This window comes from Etheostoma cragini, chromosome 10 (genome assembly GCF_013103735.1).
Source record: "Etheostoma cragini isolate CJK2018 chromosome 10, CSU_Ecrag_1.0, whole genome shotgun sequence".
In the NCBI taxonomy this organism is placed as follows: domain Eukaryota; kingdom Metazoa; phylum Chordata; class Actinopteri; order Perciformes; family Percidae; genus Etheostoma; species Etheostoma cragini.
Window position 1 is genome coordinate 2,313,751 of NC_048416.1, and position 21,511 is coordinate 2,335,261.

The 21,511-nt window shown below is 39.9% G+C and overlaps 1 protein-coding gene across 2 annotated transcripts; it reads right to left on the reverse strand.

Moving 5' to 3' along the window:
* Positions 1-6,326: 6,326 nt before the first annotated feature.
* On the reverse strand, positions 6,327-17,473 carry sting1 (stimulator of interferon response cGAMP interactor 1). Of its 2 annotated transcripts, XM_034884141.1 has the most exons (8): positions 17,343-17,470; positions 16,033-16,259; positions 14,154-14,346; positions 10,770-10,878; positions 10,283-10,527; positions 8,222-8,408; positions 6,657-6,789; positions 6,327-6,626 (listed from the first exon to the last, which is right to left on the reverse strand). In XM_034884141.1, exons 1-8 carry the CDS (start codon positions 17,421-17,423, stop codon positions 6,494-6,496), a joined length of 1,308 nt encoding a protein of 435 aa, XP_034740032.1. In that variant the 5' UTR covers positions 17,424-17,470; the 3' UTR covers positions 6,327-6,493. The 2 variants fall into 2 exon arrangements, with proteins under 2 accessions (XP_034740032.1, XP_034740031.1); XM_034884140.1 differs by having other exon boundaries at positions 6,327-6,789; positions 17,343-17,473.
* Positions 17,474-21,511: the final 4,038 nt, after the last annotated feature.

The window sequence follows — 21,511 nt, forward strand, 5'->3', positions numbered from 1 at the left end:
ATCACGATAATCTTGACCAAATACCTCCATATATTATAGATATTGTAGGGTTGGCTATTGGTGCTTTGACAAAATGTTATTTACACATTGAGATTTTTGATCAATATTCTCCAGAAATGATTTAATGACTTAGTGGGTAAAGGTACATTTAAAATTTCAAAACGTTGTAGCTATCTATGATAGCTTGATTGCTAACGTTAGCTCAAAACGCCGTTCAACTGACAGCCTTTGTTGTGTTTGATGCTAACTTGTAGCCAGCAATCAACGTAGATCCATTTTTATTGGATATACAGAAGACAGTGAAAGAAATCATTTTTTGTGATCAATTTTATTTAAATATGTATTTAAGAAACACAAACAATTACAAATAATACACGGAGAAAGAGAACGCGTCCCAGGGCCAATAAAAACCCCTGAAAGATAAAAGTACTCATTTCACGCATTCATTTATCAGGTTTTTAGTTCATAAACAGGTACATTTATGACTTTGGGCTTCAGGATGTTCTTAAGTCCATTATATGTATAAAACATAACCTTGTTGCCTCTTCAAAGGTATTTTTGACTTACAGGAAAAAGGAAAATGGAGACCTTCTGACGCTGGAGGCATCTTCCACAGGTGGGAGTAACAGTTGTATCCCCTAATCTGCCTTTACAGGTTTTTTGAAAGCAGGGACCGGTTTTTCAAAAGACTTCACCCAATCGGCAGAAGACCCCAGACCCTTTGCAAAATCTAACACTCTTGCAAAAACTATGCACTCATTTATAAAAAAAATATTTTTGTTACCATATGAAACACAAGTTCCATGTGTCTTAATTCAGTTTGGAGCCGCTACACACTGCTGTTGGGAACCTAAAACATGCTGAGCAGTTCTACTTCTTTAGAGTATACTGTCAATGAAGTACACAGAGAAAGTGCAAATACACAATAAGTTCACCAAACACCACACAAGACCAATACTGCAGACTGAGGAACATTTTAATTCATTTTTCTCCATTTATCCAAATCAGTCAACATGTCACCATGGAGAACCACAACATGTCGTTTTTTTTACACAGCTACTACAGCAGTGTGCATGACACTGTTAGCTCAGTACACAACAGACACACACGCAGTACTGTATCCAGTACAGGGTACACTTACAGAAAATAACAACAAACTGTTACGAAAAGTACAGAAAGTACTGGACTTATGCGTAAACCTGCTGCATTTATCATAGCGCTTCACCTGATCGGGGTGTCCGCACACACACACACACACACACACTAACAAACTCTCAATACAATATGAACAGCTGTTCACTCTGACTGTAGCCTAGGGTTAGAACATGATGGGATCTGTTCTGACATACAGTGGGAAAGCATTTGCAAATTTGTTAGTAAAAATCCATTGTTTTGGTCTTGGTTGAGCTTGGGTGTTAAAGAAGTTCACGCATTTTAAATTTTGTGTTAACTGTGTGCATTTTGTGTAAAAGCAACAAGAAACGTGGTAATTGTAAAGCCTACACAGACGGATGTTGAGCTCAATAGTTAAGACTTTAGGAAAGTTTTGGAAAAAATTGTCATAGCAATCGGAAAAAACTGTATTGTATATTTGCACTTTCTCTGTGTACTTCATTTACAGTGTACTCTAATCACTAAGAAGTAGAATGGCTGAACGTTCGGCAGCAGTCAAACAGAATTAAGTCACAAGCAACATGGTTCATATGGTTACAAAATATGTTTTTCATAAATGAGTGCATAGTTTTTGCAAGTGTGTTAGATTTTGCAAAGGGTCTGAGGTCTTCTGCCGATTGGGTGTAGTCTTTTGAAAAACCGGTCCCTATCTGTAAGCAATCATGTGTTTCTGCACCTGATGGCGGGCTCGTAGGTGTGGTCATGTGACAGCATGTCAACATGAAGAATCACAACATGTTCCTGTTTTTATACAGCTACTACAGCAGCGTGCATGATGCTGTTAGCTCATGACACAACAGACACACACGCAGTACTGTCTCCAGTACAGGTTACACCTACAGAAAATACCGTCCCCACAATAGTAACACGTTTTTTAAAACCTTTTTTTCAATATTTGTCATTTTTAACGCATTATTAATTTTTAATTTCACTACCACCACCTTACAACCACTAGTTTTACACTACTTTTTTGGATACATGGTTAAATAACCCACATTTGCTTAGAATTATACCTAATATTTGAGTTAGTTTGACCCGAGGACAACAGGAGGCTCAAACCTGATTGGTGTGTCTACAATTAAGCAATCAGGTGATTGTGCACCTGAGGACTGCGTTTCACAGGTCGGCTCATATGTGTGGTCATGTGACAGTCTGGGCTTTGGAATTACAAGGATGTGACATCATGATATACTTCTGTAGTGGGTTCAGTTTTCAGTGTGTAAGCAATCAGCAAAAAACTGTAATGTTGAATAACTACGACAAATTCCACCGAAACGCACTTTAATAGAAGAGTGGATGAAATCAACAACAATGAGTATTACTTTATATACAGTACTTATGTCAATAAAATAGTGTAGACTTTGATCCGTTACACACTGACACGTTGTTATGGAAGTTTTGCAGTATTTATAGTGAAATACATGTACTAGTTCTACCAATTATCAAAAAATAAAGCCACATTGTTTTTTTAATTTCGAGAGAAAGAGAAAGAGAGAGATTGTGAGTGAGTGTGTGGGTGAGTCAGTGAGTGTTTGTGTGAGTGAGTGAGTGTGTGTGTGTGTGTGTGTGTTTGTGAGAGAGTGTGAGCACGTCAGGTCTAGACACAGTGCCTTTAGCCCTGCTTTACTCACAGGTGAGTAACACAGTCTAAAACACACACACCCACACACACACTGAAACACCTGGACGTATTCTTCTTGTCCATCTATTGTTTGGCTCCACCGTTGGTTAACAAACTTTAATAAGAAATGATGAAGTTATCGTCTTACTGAGGACCAAAAAAACTGCTTGTGTGTACAGATGAATGGGAACTGTCACACTGGTTTCAGCTGCCTTCACTGACCTCCAATCAGTTTTAAAAATAGATTTTCAGATGTTATTACCTTGAAGGAGTTAGTGTAGTCTTGAGATTTGTGTTTGATTGCATTGTTCTAGTGTACAAGATATGCATGAGGCCACATAGTTTAAATTAGATCTTATGCTAATATGGGACATCTGAGAAAATAATTGTTGGTCAGATAATGTACACACACACACACACACACACACACACACACACACACACAGATAGCGCATGCTGCTTGCCTGAGGAGGAGGAGTTTTTCGCAGGTAAACTCCTGCCTGACTCACCTTTTCGGGAAATCTCCCTGCTGTGACATCACAGCTGCTAACCAATCAGGTTCTGATTACATCCTGGCGTGAGAAACACTTCCTGCGAAGCTTAACACCAAGGAGGAAGTGCCTTTCTGTAGAACTGCAGGGGAACTACAGTGTGGAGCCACTATATGCTCATTACCTAACCAGTACTGCCTGTGCTTCTTTTGTCCGGGATTGTGTGAGAGTATCTGAAAAAACAAGAGTTTTTTATATATATGCACATAACTAATACGCCCTCTCCACATTTGTTAATTGCAAATGAAGGGTTACTTTTTAACTGGAATAATTTTTTTAAATTTGACTTTCATTTTTTTTTGCCATCTAATAACATTGTTGCTTTTACTTCCACAAACAAAAATGTAAACACAATAACAGACTATATATATTCTGAATATATATCTACACACACACACACACACACACACACAAGTAACAGGCTGAAGCCTTACATTAAATCATATTCTTTCATACGAAAATGAAAGTTATAGAAACTTAGTATAAACTATATAACTATATAACCCAGTACAACACAAGAACTCCAATACCTTCTGGTATTCACCTGTTCCGTGTTTTATGACATCATGGCTAACTACATGAACTATGAGTTAACCATTCGTTAACATTGCATCAGCTGCTGTCAGCTCCCTGGGTGTGAAGGTTCTGCTGGAGAATAGGTCCGACCTGCAGCCACGACTAAGTCTCACATTTCTGCATTCCTCAGAGAGTGTTGATAGTTTCTATTAATGGATCAATTATTTATTCTATAAAAAATCAAAAGTCACTATTATTTAGTACTTGTTACAAGTTAAGGTATTCCAAAATATGTCTTGAAATTTGTTTTTTTCCTGGCAAATAGTCAGTTTTAATCAGTCACAATAAATTAAAGAGAGAATTAGCAATGGCTCCCTCAGGCAGCAGCTGATTGGTGCATGGCTTTAACCCTGGTGTTGTCCTCCCGGGTCAAAAAGGACACACAATTTGACATTTTTGTCAATTTTTCAGACGTTTTTTTTCAGTTTTCAATAACACCACCTTATTCCCACTTCAGTACTTTTTGAAATCAATGGTCAATAACCCTCAGTTATATAGAATTATACCTAATATTTGAGTTAAAAAAGCAGAAATTATGAACTATTAAGACTAATAGTTAAGATCAGAGGAATTAAAGTGATCCGTTGTGTTTGCAAAGAGCGCTGTAAGGAATCCAATCTATTTTTTGTGGTAATTTGGTTAAAATGAAACCCATATTTCAGACATAGACATTGTTTAAAGGGGTCGGATTTGACCTGAGGACAACAGGAGGGTTAAACTGGATCAGATCCATGTGTCCTCCCCGGCACCTCTGCTGAAAACACATCTGATGCAACCTCACCGAGCAGTTTCAACTGCAGCGCTGCTGTCGTGTGTGTGTGCGTATGTGCGTGTGTGTGTGCGTGTGTGCGAGAGATGCAGATAAACAGGTGTGGTGTGAGGTGTCTTGTGACTGCTGTTGTTTGCACATAAACACCCCATGCACATCTTTCTCTTCCTCCTCGCTCTCTTTATCGCAGCTCTCCTGCCTTTCATCTCTACGTGCTTTCTATCTTCTGGTCATTGGGGTTGAATTAAACAGTGAACTGCAGGGAGCATTAAAAAGCTAAATGCTTTTATAAGGGCGGCTGTGGCTCAGAGGTAGAGCGCTGTCCTGCCAATCGGAAGGTTGGTGGTTCCCTGACCCTGCAGTCCCATGTCGAAGTGTCCTTGGGCAAGAAGCCTGAGTTACCCCTGGAGTGTGAACGTGCGTGAGTGTGTATCTGATGAGCAGGTGGCACCTTGTACGGCCGCCTCGGCCACAGTGTATGAATATGTGTACATAGTGAATGTATCCTGTATGATGTAAAAAGCACTTTGAGTAGTCGTTATAAATACAGCACATTTACAATGAGTCTGAGACTATTCCCAAACTGGTAGCACCAACAGGACTAGTGGACACCTTTGCTCTACTCTGGGCTAATTTTACTGCTTACTGACCGGATGTTGGCTGAAGATCATGTCCATCCATCCATCCATTTTCATGGACAATAGAAATGTTTCTCTCTGTAAGAATGAATAGAGTTGACCCTCACATGATAGCTTTTGGTCTGTGTCCCAACGTGCACGTTCGAGGTGTGACCTATACTTTTCTCAGGCAGCAACAACAGCCACTGAGCTGATCCACATGTTGTCATGCCAACGACGGACCAATGAGAATGGGTTTTAATACACCAGGTGAAAAGGAACCGCCTCCTGGTGCAGGGAATATATGTGTGTGATTTACAAATGTTGGATATGTCTCTGGAGAGGGACCATGTGGTGCAGACCCCCGTCAACTGCAGTGTTGTTTTTGTGTCTTATTGTCTTTGTCATGTCATCTTCATCATGCCATTTCATTAAACTTTTTGTTAATTCTCCATTGGAACCCTAGCCTCTCTTCATCCTCATCAAATCAAAGAACACGTGTTAGTTAAGTGTTATTTTGTGATAGTATTGTGATATTTGACTATTGCAATTGATGTTGATCACAATGACAATAATCAATTTGATTTGCCTCTTAAAGCTGGTCAGGCAGCTTCTCTGAGCCTCTAGCAACTCACCAAACCTGTACTAATACAAAGTCAAATAAAACGTAACTCTTCTTCGAAACACATGTTTGCATTTATTTCACGTGTGGGTGTGTGCTTGGGTGTGTGTGTGTGGACTAAAACTCCAGGGGAAATTGGCTTTCCTCTGCTGATCATTTCTTAAAGGTGCAGTAGGTAGGATTGTGAAGATCCAGGACTTAGGTCAATACTGTGTGGAGATGTAACCAAGTGGTGTCCCATTTCTTCGGGGTATCACCCCTAGCCCTTACCCCTTGGTTTCATAAGATGGAGAAATGGGATTCAGCCTTAGCCCCAAAATTTGAACATCAACAACTTCTCTTTTTTTTTACAAATTGCACTACAGGGTGTAGGTGGAGCCAGAGGAGCTGGATTAATTTTATTGACCTGCTTCGAGTAGTTCTACTCGAACATTGGGTCAGTTTCTGCAAATATGACAGAAAGTTAGCTTAGAAGTCTTACCTTTTGGACCTGTAAGAATACTGCATATGTGTGTGTGTGTATTTTTGTTCCTTGTTGCCTGAGCGGCCTTAACAGTATATTGTTCACTGATAAGTGTTCTCGACAGGTTCCCTCAGAGGCTGAGGTTTCTCCAGGCTGAACATGAGCGTAGGCTCCCTGCTCATTGGCTCAGGCTCAGGCTCAGGCTGGTGCCAGTCACCGTTCCCAGCCCGGGCATCCGGCGCCCGGGCATCCGGCGCCCGGGCACCCGGCGCCCTCGCCAGAGGGTGCACCATCTCCTGGTGAGGAGGGGGGGTGAGGCAGAACTCCTCTTTCTCCTGCTGCTGCAGGTTGCGTAGGATAGCTTTGGACAGGAAGTGAGGGTCGTCTTCATGCTCATCTAGAGGGAAGATGAAAAAAGGTAGTTTTTTTTAATCTCAAATTCCAGCTTAGTTCCTTCTCTCCTCTGTGACAGTAAATATCTCTGAGCAAATATCTTCTAGCAAAACATTTGAGGACATCATCTTGGGCTTTGGGAAACACCAATTGACATATTTTACAGCTCAAAAAAGATTAAGCCTCGTGTTGTCTTCTCGTCAAAATGAAAAAACTCTTGTTGATGCTTTTAATCAATGGTTTTAACCTTTTCTTATGTTTTTGTCTCTTATTTTAACACTTTTAACTTTTATTTCAAGGTTTTATTCACTGTTTTTGACGTTTTCAACACTGCGTAACACTAACTTATTAACTTTAGTTTTACAGTTATTTTTGAAATGTATGGTCAATAAACCACATTTATAGGAAATTAGACCTAATGTTTGAGTTAGAAAAGCAGAAATTAGGAATTATTGAGACTAAAATGAAAGGAATGGATGTTGATGGATAATCACAGACTAGAATATGTCAACTTTTACTCAATACTATTTCAAAAACACTTCAATTTGTTTTCAAATGCTATAAAATTGAATAAGACGCCCCAAAATGAATGAAAGTAGAGATTTGTACTTGCCAAAGAGCGTCCTGTGGAATCAATCATGTTATTTTGGGAAATTATAAAGAACATTAATATAGGAAAATTGGTCAATTTGACCTAAGGACAAGTTTTGGACAACATGAGGACAACATGAGGGTTAATGTAGAAAATAATCAACAGATTAATCCACAATGAAAGTAAACGTTTCAGCCCTTTTTTAGTGACACACTGTGCTGGTACTTCTAACATCTGGGTACTCGTCCGCCCCCCCCCCCTCCCCAAACGTCCTCTTTTGCCCGGACATGTCCACTTTTCACGTACTGTCTGGGGGGGGGGTTATAAATTCAAGAAAATATCCAGTTTTCCCAGTTTTTCATGGGACCATTAGCATTACGCGTGTACTTAAATTGACTGGCACTTTACACACAATATACGGTACTTTGTTGCGTGATGTAATTCCCGAGAGGCTGCCTCATATATATTATATTTTATTATAAATTATTCTAGCACATTTGTTTCAGTGTCTAATAAAGGTGTTTGAGATCTCAAAGCTGACATGGACACCAAAAGACCTTATCTTATTACATTGTAAAGGTTTTAAAAGATATTTAGTTGAAGGTGGATTTTGAAGCCGACTCAGAATAGGTCATATACATTATTTCATGTTTATTTATTGAACTGTTATTTTGTTTTAGGTTGTTACAGATGGGATTGTATTATATAAGTTATTTTGTACCATTGAGGCATTATAAAGCATGTTCATTAACCGCTGAGAAGCCTGTCTGAATTTGGGTCTCGAGGCCGGCCGAGTGTCCCCCCTCACAGACACACACAGCCCACTCTTTGCTTGTCCTCCTACCATTGAGCAGGATGAGTCTGTAGCGGTTGCGACAGTCCAGCGAGTGCTCCAGGATCTCCAGCAGGGTCCTGTAGAAGAGCAGGACCTGCTGCCTGCGCTCCGGCTCCCCGAAACCAGCGCTGCTCTCCTGGGACATGCTGTACAGCGTCAGCAGAGGCGTCGCATACTCCACCACACACTCATGGGCCTGTTTACACACACACACAAACACACACACACACAGATGTAGATGGTGCTGTCACTGTGCTTTCTAATAGAACTCTCCACTAGTGATTTCTCAGGTTGAACCAGCAGGTGGTGTTCATGCTGTTCTATGGAAGGGAAACAGCATGCTGGAGGGATGTACTACTCTGTTGATTTTCATTTTTGGATCCCAAAGTACACATCCCTTGTGTTGAAAAGGTAATCACAAGTCTCTGTACTTCTTTTATATTCTCAAAATATGTTTAAGACAAAAGGACAAAGGTCTTTTTTTATTATTGTATTGTTTAGAGTGAAAATACAAATGTAAATTCTAACCAAGTTTAGTATGTAGGGAAGTAAAACACAATTTCATGCCATTTGAAATGTGAAGGAGAAGTACAAATTAGCTTGACATGGAATTACTCAAGTTATGTACAAGTACCTCAAAAATTAAACTTCAGGACAGTACTGTTTACTGGAGTAAAGTCAAACTTCTTATTTAAGCTTATCCTGTGTAACGACAGCAACTGTGAAATGACCCCGTTCCGGTAATCACTTTAAAAGAAATAGTGTCTATTTCTGGTCTCATGAAGACGGATTTCATGCATCTCAAACTTCCTTTCCCTCCACTAAAGTACAGACGGGGCTTTGAGCACAATCACTGTGAGATTTACAACATCAAACATGTTGAATATGGAGCACGTTGACGTGCTATCATGAAATATTGAAGTCTATCTTATATGTATATTAGAAACAGCCTTGAGTTTGTCACTTTACTCTCTCTCTCTCTCTCTCTCTCTCTCTCTCTCTCAGTCCTTACAAATCGGATCAAAGGAGGAAATGTCAGCACCCTAACGCCCTATGCACACGGGCCGAGTATGAACAGGGGGCATCATGGGATTTAGGCTACGTCTGTGTTTCGTGTGGCGCATTTGCACAAGATAAGAAAAAAAAGTATTTTTACTCTAATTTACCAACATTATGCCTTGAAGTCAAGAGTTCATGGGCATCGGAAAAACATTTCCCCAGTGAAAACGTCATAATTCACGTCATAATTCACAAAACCTTTCCTAAATATAGAAAATTCGCGCATGCATTTAATCTATTCTGCCAATGTCCCCAATGCGCTATTGATTTAGGTTGTAGTCATCCATTGGTTTCAACAGAGTCACTTAACCCTCTTTTGCATGGTGTTGCCATATGGCAACATATTCCTTTTCTTAGTTTTTTTCACCCACAAATAATTTTGATGACTTCACAAAACCAGGAAATCCTGTTTCCCGACTCTTTTCCGGACATGCACCACACTGAAGATCCTGTCCCAGTATCAGCCAAAATGTAGATGTTTTTCTTAATTTCAAAAGGATTTCTTTGGAAAAAGAAAATTCAACTGTTATCTGGGGTAAGTAAACTTTTAATTTTCATCACTTAAACCAGTTAAAATGCCATATTTTTCTGTAAAAGGCTCAAATTAATTGGTTGCGGTATGGCATATGAGTTGCAATTTTTGGGTATTTTTTCAATAAAAGCATGTTTTTAAAGGAATAATGGATTTCTTGGCACTTTCTAACAAATTACCGACTAACCCTCCCCCCCTTACTTTTTTTCTTCTTTTTTTTTTTAAATTCCATTATTTAAGCAAACCTGAGTCATAAAAACACATCAAGACATTTTGACCATGTTTAAAATAATTCATGCAATAGAGGGTTACATTTGTTATAATTGCATATAATTATATGTTTTCACACACCTGACGCGCTAGGCTACGCTCAACAGTCTACTCTAATTCCATTTATCTGTTCTTATTATCAAAATTCTGTTATGATCTAAATCTTTCTGCATTATAATCTGTATTTATTGTTTTAAAGTCCAGCCTACCTTTCCATGCTCGTCCGATACACTGTAGACGCTGTGCTTGTAGACCCGCCCCCGGACACCTGCCCTGTCTATCTCACTGTTGGGGAGGTTGTCATAGAAAGAGATGTTGTCATCCTCTTCCTCCAGTTTGTGAGCGATGTTGGCGTTGAGAGGTACGAGGATGAGGAGTTTCCTGGAGTCGCGACCCCAGGAGGCTCTGCTGGCCTGATGTGTGGCACGAAACGCTGCGATGGAGCTCTCCAAACCTGATTAGACACACACACACACACACACACACACACACACACACACACACATACACACACACACACACTCTCTCTCTGAACAGAATTAACAACAAATACTTATGCGATATATATATATATATATATATATATATATATATAGATAAATTGATTCTATTTTACATGTAAAGCCCACACTCTCATATTTAAATGATTGTGCTTAATCAGAAATATAAGGAGGTGTGTGTTTCGATGTTACTGACAAGGCAGCACCAGTCGCAGGTAGCCGAGGTAGAAGGACCAGGCCAGGCCGTGGGCCACGTTCATCTTCCTCCCCTCGCAGATGTCTGACACCTCCACCTCCGACGGACCCTGTACACCGACCACAGAAACAGCCAGAGGGATGTCACAACTCCTCACCGAGGCTCAGGACACCAATGAGTAGGTGTCAGGCAAGAGAAAAGGGCATCCCTGCACCCATGCTGCCCTTTCCTATGTGGGACAACCATATTTTTTTATATAATTCCATGCAACAGCAAGAGGACAGAGACACTCTACGCTCAAGCTTGAGCTGGATTGGAATCTATAATATCGCCCATTTTCGATAAGGAGTCGGAGGTAACAGAGAGCTTTGTTGGGAATCATAAAGCAATTCTTTGAGGGCAGTGATATGGTGATTCTTGCTGATGAAGACATGCTTTTTTTCCCAGCCCTATTTTTACTCCAGAACTGCCACATCAATTACAATCAACTGCTGCTTCAGGAAGCGTTCTTACACAGAGACCGCTCTGTCTGAAGTGTACTGCTCTCGTGCTAAAACAGGGGCTGTCTTTCACGTCTACCACGGCGCTCGGAGGTGTAACAATATAATGAGCTCTCAGATGATGAAACTTCTGATATTATCATGATCTATACCAACCAGAGATGTGAAGAGAGAGGTTCCCGTCTGTGCTGTCTTCCAGGACAGAAGGTGCATTTAGAGTACCTTTTGCTTGTAAAGACATACGGAACATTTACAGTGTACTTGTTTATTTCCTATAAAGTCAAAGTTAGCTTAGTATAGTTTAATTAGAGGTTATAGTTTTACACCCATGCACAGGGCTGGGATAAACTGGCCCGATGTCCCTTCCATTCCACTATCTATTTTGCAAGGGTGCCCTTGCTGCACGCATGACATTTGTGATTGCTTTAAAGAAATAAAAACAAGCCAGACCATTTGTTCCTCCTATCCCAGAATAGATCAGTTGGTGGTGTTGCTAGACCATACTCCAGGGTAGATGGAGATGGGTCTGGCATGCGAGACTATCTCAGATGTGTGCTTCCCTGTTAAAAGCCAGCAGATGAAACTCCCAAGAGGTGATGACATGAAGTCCCAAATAGTTGTGTGCTGAGCTAGCCTATAAGAACCCTAGTAAACGGCGCCTGTGTGCCCGGGTTTTTACTGTACTGGACAGAACAACTGCCAGAAAAAGATGGATCTGAACTGAAGACCGTCAGAATCAGCATTATAAATGGTGATGCGTTCCCTTACTGATGAATGTACTGAAACTTCGAAAAAAAGTAACACAAAACTCAATGCAAGTTAGATTTTGCTTCGTCCTGCTGGGCCTTGTAATGCCGCACAGTGCCCTGCTATGCCATGAACGACTACAAAGAACTACTACAAACTGCTATTTTTTGTGACTGTTATTGGCAATCTTCATTTTAACCCCGGTCAGACACCGCCCACCAAGAGCCTGGGTCTGGGTCTGGGCCTGGGTCTGGGTCTGTCCCAGGTTTCTTCCTAAAATGAGTTTTTCCTTACCACTGTCGCACTGTTGGTTGCTCTGGAGAGAACTACTAGAACTGTTGGGTGTTTGTAAATTATAGAGTGTGGTCTAGACCTAGTCTATCTGTAAAGTGTCTCGAGATAACTCTTCTTATGAATTAAACTATAAATAAAATTGAATTGAAATTTGGAATGTGCAAATAAAAGAATGTTTGGTTCATTTGTTTGTGTGTGTGTTAACAGGAATACACACACTGCAGGGTCTAATGATAGTTCAAACCATCATCTTTGTCTGCACATCCCACGTCTGACCCGCCTCACTGGTCACAAATTACAGCTTCTTCTGTCTCGCACTTAAATTACACCCATGACCCGGCTCATGGCAACAACCTACACTCAACACACCTTCCGACTCACTGTGACTGGCTGTATCCATTATTCATTCACCTGGTAACGTCCCACTCTGTGGGTGGTCTCAGAGACCAGGACGCTGTCCAAACTACACCTGTCACCTTGGACAATGTCTCCCACCCACTCCATGGCTTCTCATGCAAAGGAGCACTTTCAGTGCAATACTTATTCCCCCACAATGCACCACAGAGCGCCACAGGAAGTCATTCGTGCCTGTGGCCATCAAACTTTATAACTCCTCCCTCTAAGTGTCTGACACACACACACACACACACTTAGTGAGTTTGAAACTGGATAATAAAATATTATCTGTTTTGTGCAATAACACTGCTTAAAATTGGTGCAATACTCTGCTGCTACTACATATTCATTATTACTGTTTACCACTACAACTTCTTAATTATGTAAATACTGTATCATAAAAAATCCTTTAACTGTGTAAATACCATACATATACACACTGTTGGAATTTAAAATTGTATATGTGCTTAAACATTGTGTGTGATTTGCATTATAAATTTAAGCTTAAAGGTAAAAGCTTTATTTCAACATAAATGAGGACATGTTGGTCATGCATTAAGTTTGTTGTTATAAGTATATAGTTGGTTGTTTGTTGCATTAAGTTGTTTTGCAATGCTTCAGTCTTATAATATAAGATGTTCTGGTACATTTTGTTATAACCCAGCTCTACAAATGTGTCCGAAGCAGGAATGATTAGGAAGTGATTACGTTAGAGATGTATCCTGTCTCTGGTTGCAGTGCCTCGTTATGGGCCCAATTGATCTTTTGCTTTGCCAGTCATAAACTTTCAGTCACATTCTAACTGAAAAGATAACGAATAAGCACACAGACACACCTCTGTGGCCAAGAGACCCCACCCTTTGTGAATGAGACTAGGGGTCCAAGATCCAGAGAGGCAGACAAAGGAAGGGGAGAGCTGCAAGCCTGATCCAGGTAACTTTGTCTCAGGATATCCTATGTAATAAAAAGGATTCACACATCAACATCTGAGATTTTGACTACTAATTGAATGAACCCTGAGAATGGAGCAGGATTTAGATCCAACAATATATACATATACATACTCCAATATGTCTTTATCTATATTTCTACTCTGATATGTATATACTGTTGCAACTGTAACACAGAATTTCCTTTCTGGGATCAATAAAGTATTTCTGATTCTGATTTTCGGATGACCAGCTCAAGTTGTTGTTGCCAGAGAAACGGCTGTTCCACTCATCATATATCTATTGCTTACTATGAATTACCAAAGCATTAATGTGATTAGAAACTAGTGGCAGCCTGGAATGATATACAGTATATGTAAAGCTTAATGCCCAATGAGGTGTCTAATGTCAGGTATTAATGGACGACAGTGAGGCGGATGAATAACTAGATACATGTGTTGAATATATATCTATCCAGTACTGCATTGGAAGAAAAAGATATCAGGTATGGACCTCACCAAGACTCCCAGGCTTTTGAACAGTGCGTAAAGGGCCGAGGCCAGGACGAGGAGTTTCCAGCATTGGCCTTTGTGTGGCAGAGGATGTCCAGCCAGGTAGAGCAGAAGGCCTGCCAGACCCGTAGCCAGCAGGGTCTTCCCCCCCAACCCACAGGCTGGCAGCACATGGCTCAGCAGCCCTCTGCCTTGATACCTGTAAAAACAGAGAGCGATAATGTTGCGCTGGTGGATGCACAGTTTGGCATTTCAAAGTCCATTCATTCATTTAGAGAGGCTGAATTATTTCTGTAGACATAGTGTTACTAAGACCGATGTTACCCGCTCGGTAGTGTACACTGGGTTTTTTAAAGTTTATTTTACTCAAAACAGCTGCTTTGTGTAGCTGAATACTGTGATGAGAGCACCATGATTGACACTTTTGTCATTACAGTCTTTTGATGCATTGTCAATTGATAATTTATGGTAAATGTCTTTTTATGTCTTTTATAACCAAAGGTTCTTGTTGTCATTATTATTACAGTTATTATTGTAATCTTTATATAGTCTTCTATACTGTATTCTTGCTAAAAACTGATGCTGGGAATTTAAATTTCCTTGCTTGAGTCACCCCGAAAGGATTAATAAGGAGAAGTCTAAGTCTAATGCAAAAATATTAATTAGAGCAGCTTTAAGCGATGCAAGGAAAGGAAAGGCCCACTTCAACTGGAGTACTACTTAAGTCAGACCAGACAGCAAAGGTTAAACCCATTGACTGTATAATTGAAGTGAATGTAGCTTCTGAAAAGGGAATCCAATAAGACTCTACTGGTTGCATTGAGAAGTATGGACATTTATGAGAAAATGACCCTTCTTTTCACTTGATATATTACCTCACTAAACATTTTCATAAAGAGTTTATCTTCCCAATTGCTACTTTCAAGTCTTCTTCAATACAGCACGGTGTTTGTTTTAGTAGTTATGTTCCCTTTTCTTTAAAAAAACAGATGATAGAGTTGTGGATGCCTACCTTGTGATTGACCAGTCACTAATACAGGGACCTGTCAATCACGATAGAACCACGATAGATGCATCTCCATGGCAACGTGTTTATGTGTTTTGGTCTGTGTTTTCACCTTACTTCTTTGACCCTTCGTGAAAATGAATCGTAACATTTTGGTCACCTAAATATGTGCTGTGCAGCATTCACTTGTTCTAAAAGAAAGATTTAAGTTTTAATCCCAATCAATATCACAGCTAACGTGAATGATGGATGCACCTTGCTTACCAAGCTAGGTAGCTAGCACTAGTGTTAGCTGATGAGTTAGCTCCACCCTCTCGTCCAAATATGGTCACCTCTGGGTCCAAAAAAAACAAAAGGGCAAAGGCCAAAAAGCCAAACTTCAAACCGGTAGTCCACAAAGCCATGGGTGATTGGGGGGGTCGATACAGCATAGTATCGCAATATCTTTAATGGCAATACTGTATCGATACACAGACGTCAAGTATTGATCTTTTACTATATGTGTTGGTCAGTTTGTCCCATTTTGCAGCCAAAAAACTGAAGTGAGATGAATAGACAGAGAAATGCTTCTTTTTAGATAAAACACATGTTTCTGTTTGGGGACAAAATTTGAAATTGGGAAAAATTTGAAGTTGGAAAAAAAAGATTTGAATTGCAACATATCGCAGAATATCGCAATATATCTAAAATCGCAATAATATTGTATTGTGGCATAAGTATTGTGATTATATTTTATCCCCAGGCATCTGGTGATTCCCCCCCCGTTGGTGATGTCACAGTGGCTTAATTTGATTAAATTCTAAATTTTGCCCTTCCTATCTTATTCTTTTCTTAATCTAAATAACTGATTGTACCACACACAAACATCTTTTGTCTCACCTCGTATGTGAATGGTAAATCATCTCCTCTGCAAAGAGACAGAGGCCGTGCAGCAGAGGACCGAGGGTCAGGATGAGTATCACCATGGCAACCCATCCAAATAACCTTTCAGGAGACAATAGCGCTGTGCCTCCTGTTGTCACGGCAGCCAGCGCCACAGCGCACACCTTAGGCAAAGTCCCGCGAGGCCGAGGAATGAGAGCGTCATGGTCTTTGAGGGACTGCATCTGTCAGGGGACAGTCGCCCAGTGTCATGGAGCCCAGAAAACTCTTTAATGACGTCTAAACTATATGAGAGACATGGCGGTGTTCGATGTTTCCTGTAATTGTGGACATTTGAGGTTCTCACCTAACAGCAAAACATTACATAAAAAGCCCAAAAGACATAGTAGGAGTTTGTATCTTGCGTCCTCATATGTTCATGTTCACTCATATAAAGAAAGCCAGCTACATGTGATTAGGGTTATTAGGGGGAGGCCTACTGAACCGGATGAGGGCGTAGCCTACTCACACTTGCCCCAGTTGCCTTAAAGAGCACCTTTACTCTCTACTCTCTGTGGGCTACCTCGGGCATGTTGCACACCTGACTCAGTAACCGCAAGTTACATCATGTTTGTGTTTTTTCCGCATGATCTCTTAATAGACACACAGATGCTGTCATATCAATAGCAGGGGTGTGGCTATGAACAGAAGAGAAATGAAAGTCTGAATGAGCAGGCTCACGACTCTGCATTTGTATGTATGGGTTAACCCACTTTGTGTGCGTGTGTGTGTGTGTGTGTGTGTGTGTGTGTGTGTGTGTGAGATGACGTTGCTCTCTCTCTATATGTCTAAGCCCCCAATGTGATTGTACCTACATTCTTTGGATACAATTTATATAAAAGCTGTATTTACTAGCCTATGTGTTTTCTGCCCATCAAGAGTCACATTAAATACCTATAAATCAAAATGACAGTAATAGTAAATGCTACAACAATGAGAAAATTCATTTTTTTAATTAAACATTTTCAAATTTCATGTGTATTTACACTTGTATTTACAATAGAGTACCTACGCCCTCCAGAAACCTGTCAGTCCAGTATAAGCACAATGCAATGGAGACAAGATTAAGACTAAATGTACTGTACACATGTTGGCTTCTAGACTATATTTGAAATAGATGAGACAATTTCATATGGCCTGATCTCTGTCAGTGATGATGCCTAGCTGGGTTGTACACAGGCTGGAACAAGGCTAATGTAGCAGGGCACAGTTAGTCCATCTCCATCAAAAACTAGACGAGAGAGAGAAAAATGAATGGAGGGACTCACCGTGTGCTGCTGTGATCCAGAATAGAGAGATTTCTTTTGTCCTCTGTTTTCCTCTTCTTTTATCTCCGCCCCTTTAAACATCGTCCACCACTTTCACTTTCAGTTCCAGTTGAATTTACTCCACAAACGTTTTGGTAAAGAAAGGGAGTGTGCAGAAATTATGGGAAAGATTCATAAAGAGGAAGTTCTCACCATACAGTATCAGTCTCAAGTTGGCTTCTGGTTAAACCATTGTCAATTATTTCACATAATATTTAACATTTTTTTATTTGAACCGAATGGATGCAGTGGTAATTTTGTGCCCCCTTTGTTAAATCATATGGAAAAAAGTGCAATAAAGAGACAGAGATATGTAAAATCAAGTATGTGGTCCAACATAAGCATCCGCGAAGCTCCACTGTTCTTTATCAAAGACTCTATAAGTCTTTGGAACCCTATTAAAGGGATGAAACATCACTGTTCTGAAATCACATTCCCTCATCTGTTGTATTGATCAGGGCTTTAAAGGGTGGTTCAGAATTTTGGACATAGGAGCTAAATTGAACTAAATTGAAAAGGAATATTTTTTTGGGCTTGTTTTTGTCTGATTTATTTGTCACTTTTTCCAGCTTTTGGGGCTTAAAAAAAAAAAAACAGAGCTGGTCTAATAATAGGTTTTAGACTTGTTCTTTTAAGCAATGGTCAACAAACCTCATTTATATAAAATTATACATAAGTGTTTAGTTAAAAAAGCTGAATTTATGAATTATTTTGACTAATAGTTAAGATCAGAGGATGTTGAGTGGATCTCAGATGGGTAGATGTCAAAGTTTAGTCCGGATACTGTTTGGAAACAATTAAAACAAAAAAGAGTTCAAATGCTATGAGATTAAATAAAACATTAAAAAAATCATTGAAAGTTATGTTGAATGGAATCATCCATGTTATTTTTGGAAAATTTGGGTGAATAAAATCAATCTTTCTGACATAAACACTTTGACGTGGGTCAGTTTGACCACATGAAGAGGAGGTTACATTATGTTCTTACACACAACTTGCACAATTTGTTTCATTTTTAGACCCAATTTGAATGGTTACATGCAAAAGAAATGAAATCATTTTAAATGAAGGTGTTTGTTGGGTCTGTAAAAGGCGCACGTGGGGGGGGGCATTCTTACAATGGACAATCCACACCATGACTTTTAGCTAGTCTCCCATCCACAGTGCTGTGGAGAAAGGTCTGATCACACATGGCCACACCACACACACATCCTGGGATAGGAGAACACAAATGCTCTTCTTTAACCCCTTGAGATCTGACGATATTTTCATACATCTTCTTCAATTTGCATAAAACATTTGCATGAGTTTTACATCAAAATGATCAGAACAAAGTCCTACTTTTCGTTTAGTGGGTTCCAAATTTTTCCAGAGCAATGTGTGAAGAGATATTTTGGCACTGTTAGAACTTATTAAACTGAATATGTCTTTCTTTGTTTCACTTATAATAGCCATCCTTGTCTTGACCAGCCAAGGTCACATTATTCCCATTTCCCTCCAGATTCTTAAAGTCTCACTCCCTTCACATCTCAGTTTTTACAGAGCTTTGCAGCTGTTTGGGATGTGGTAACCATGGAGAAAGGTGGGGGGGTTTCAGTGTATAAGTGGAAACGGAAGAAGTAGTTTTTTAGTCAATCTCTGTATTGACTCCTTGCGCAGTCCAGTGACTCTTTGTTGTCTTTTGGTAAGAATTGCTGTCACAGGCACTGAAACGATGTTGACTTTATGAAATTCCTCAAGTCTCTTTAGACAGAAAAACCTTATACACAATTGTCCGGCAAAATAGTCTCAGGAAGGAAATATATATGCAGTGATGCTCATAAGTTTACATGCCCATGCTGAAGTTGACTAAAAAGAAGAATACAAAAATCATGTTTTGGAAATTTATCGTAATGCCTTTATTAAAAAATGAGGGGAAATCCAACCTCGAAGGACCTTTAAGGAATTTTCTTTGTGAATGAATAATGTATTGGATTGTTTAATTTCAGTTGGACTCATAGCTGGTTTGATTTTCATATAAAGATGATTTTATGGAAAGTTCCCCATGCCAAGCTCTATGTATGGTGAAGGGTATGTGATGATGTGTGTGTGTGTGTGTGGGGGGGGGGGCATTTTAATTCCAAAGACCAAGGGAACTTGTGTACTTATGCCCCCTGTATTTCAAGGAAGAACATTTATTTATTTAAAATACATTATTCATTCACAAAGAAAATTGGTGTCCTTAAAAAGGTTGGATTTTCCTAAATTTTTTGAATTAAAGCATTAAGATCAATTTTTTTATTCCTCTTTTTAGTCAACTTACAACTTATGAGCACCACTGTGTATTTATACTTATATATATATTTATATATATCTTAGGTGTGTGTGGCTGGGGGGTTGTTACGTTAAAAGCTCAGTGTTTTAAAATTGCACCTGCTATTACAGACCATTGTCTACAGAGAGTGAGACAGGTGTTTCCTGTCACCCATCTGTAAAGGTTACACAACATTTGTCATGTTTCACCTCGGGGAAACTCTATAATGAAAGAGAATGGCACTCCCTCTCACCCCTGACATTTCCAGTAATTGATGTAATTACTCTTCCATGTGGTATGTACCCTACCTATCCTGTCAAATCAGTAGCTGTAACCACCTCCCACTGCTTGAAGAAGACTGCAAAAATCACTTACTGCAGTGGAACTGCACAGCAGGTCCAGTCAGTTTGACTGGCTTTCACAAGGCATCCCTTGCTATCTCCGGCATGACATACTATTTATAAAATGTACATAATGCTTCCTTTATTTGGCAAGGACATTTACAAATACAAGGAATGTTTCCTCTGCATTTAACCCATCCTAATTAATTAGGCGCAGTTGTCCGCTATAGTCCGGCGCCCGGGGACTAACTCCAGTTGTAATGCCGGTCCCTACGTCAAGGCAATGGCAGGAGTTTCGTAGCATGCGTGTCTTTACAGCGTAACGCTCGCCAAAATGCAACCTAGGGTCGTTTTGTGAATGTACCCGAGTCAAAAGCTACAGACTCAGAAATGGTACTTACTAAGGAAATCTCATTGTGGGACTGGCTCTAGTGGCTGGAATTCTGCACCAAGGCTGAATTTTGGGAAAAGACTTACAGATACAGTATTAAGGGACCACTAAGGTCTATATAAAAGAGACTTCAGATACAGTATTAGGGGACCACTAAGGTATATATAAAAGAGACTTCAGATACAGTATTAGGGGACCACTAAGGTCTATATAAAAGAGACTTCAGATACAGCATTAGGGACCACTAAGGCCTATATAAAAGAGACTTCAGATACAGTATTAGGGACCACTAAGGTCTATATAAAGAGACTTCAGATACAGTATTAGGGGACCACTAAGGTCTATATAAAAGAGACTTCAGATACAGTATTGGGGGACCACTAAGGTCTATATAAAAGTATCCAAAAGCAGCATGTCATGGGACCTTTAAAATGACTTTTGAATGGGAGAGATAGGGGCTCTGCTATGATAGCACAACAATTAAAACACTAAGAAGTCTCAACACAACTTGAAACTCACCAGGGGCTCCACACATGAACTACAGCATTGAGAACATTGTTTTTGTACACCGAGTTTACTAAAAAAGTTCTGAAAAAATGGCTTTAGCATCTCGTCGTCATCTCGGGTTTTTAGTAAACTCTGTGTTCTCAATGATCGAGTTCACGTGCAAAGCCCCTGGTGATACGTGGAGCAAATTTGCCATCCTGATCATGCTTTTAAACAAAAGTTTTACTCAGGTACATACACAAAAAGACCCTGGGTCACATTTTGGTGAGAGTTACGCTTTACGGTAGGAGGAAATCCTAGAGGAAACCTACACAAACACGGGGAGAATATGCAACCTCCACACGCAGACCGGGGATAAAAACCAGGACCCGGTGCCTACTTCCTGTGAGGCAGCACTGAGCCACCGTTGGGCCGACATTTGCTGTGTGTGTGTGTGTGTGTGTGTGTGTGTGAGTCAGTACGACACAAAATAAATGAAAACAAAAATGACATAAAGGTTCATGCATATTTTATTCAAGAGTACAAAAGTGGATCGTCCCATGGGGCATGCTTACAGTGTTAGTGACTGGGGAGTAGAGAGAGAGAGAGAGAGAGAGAG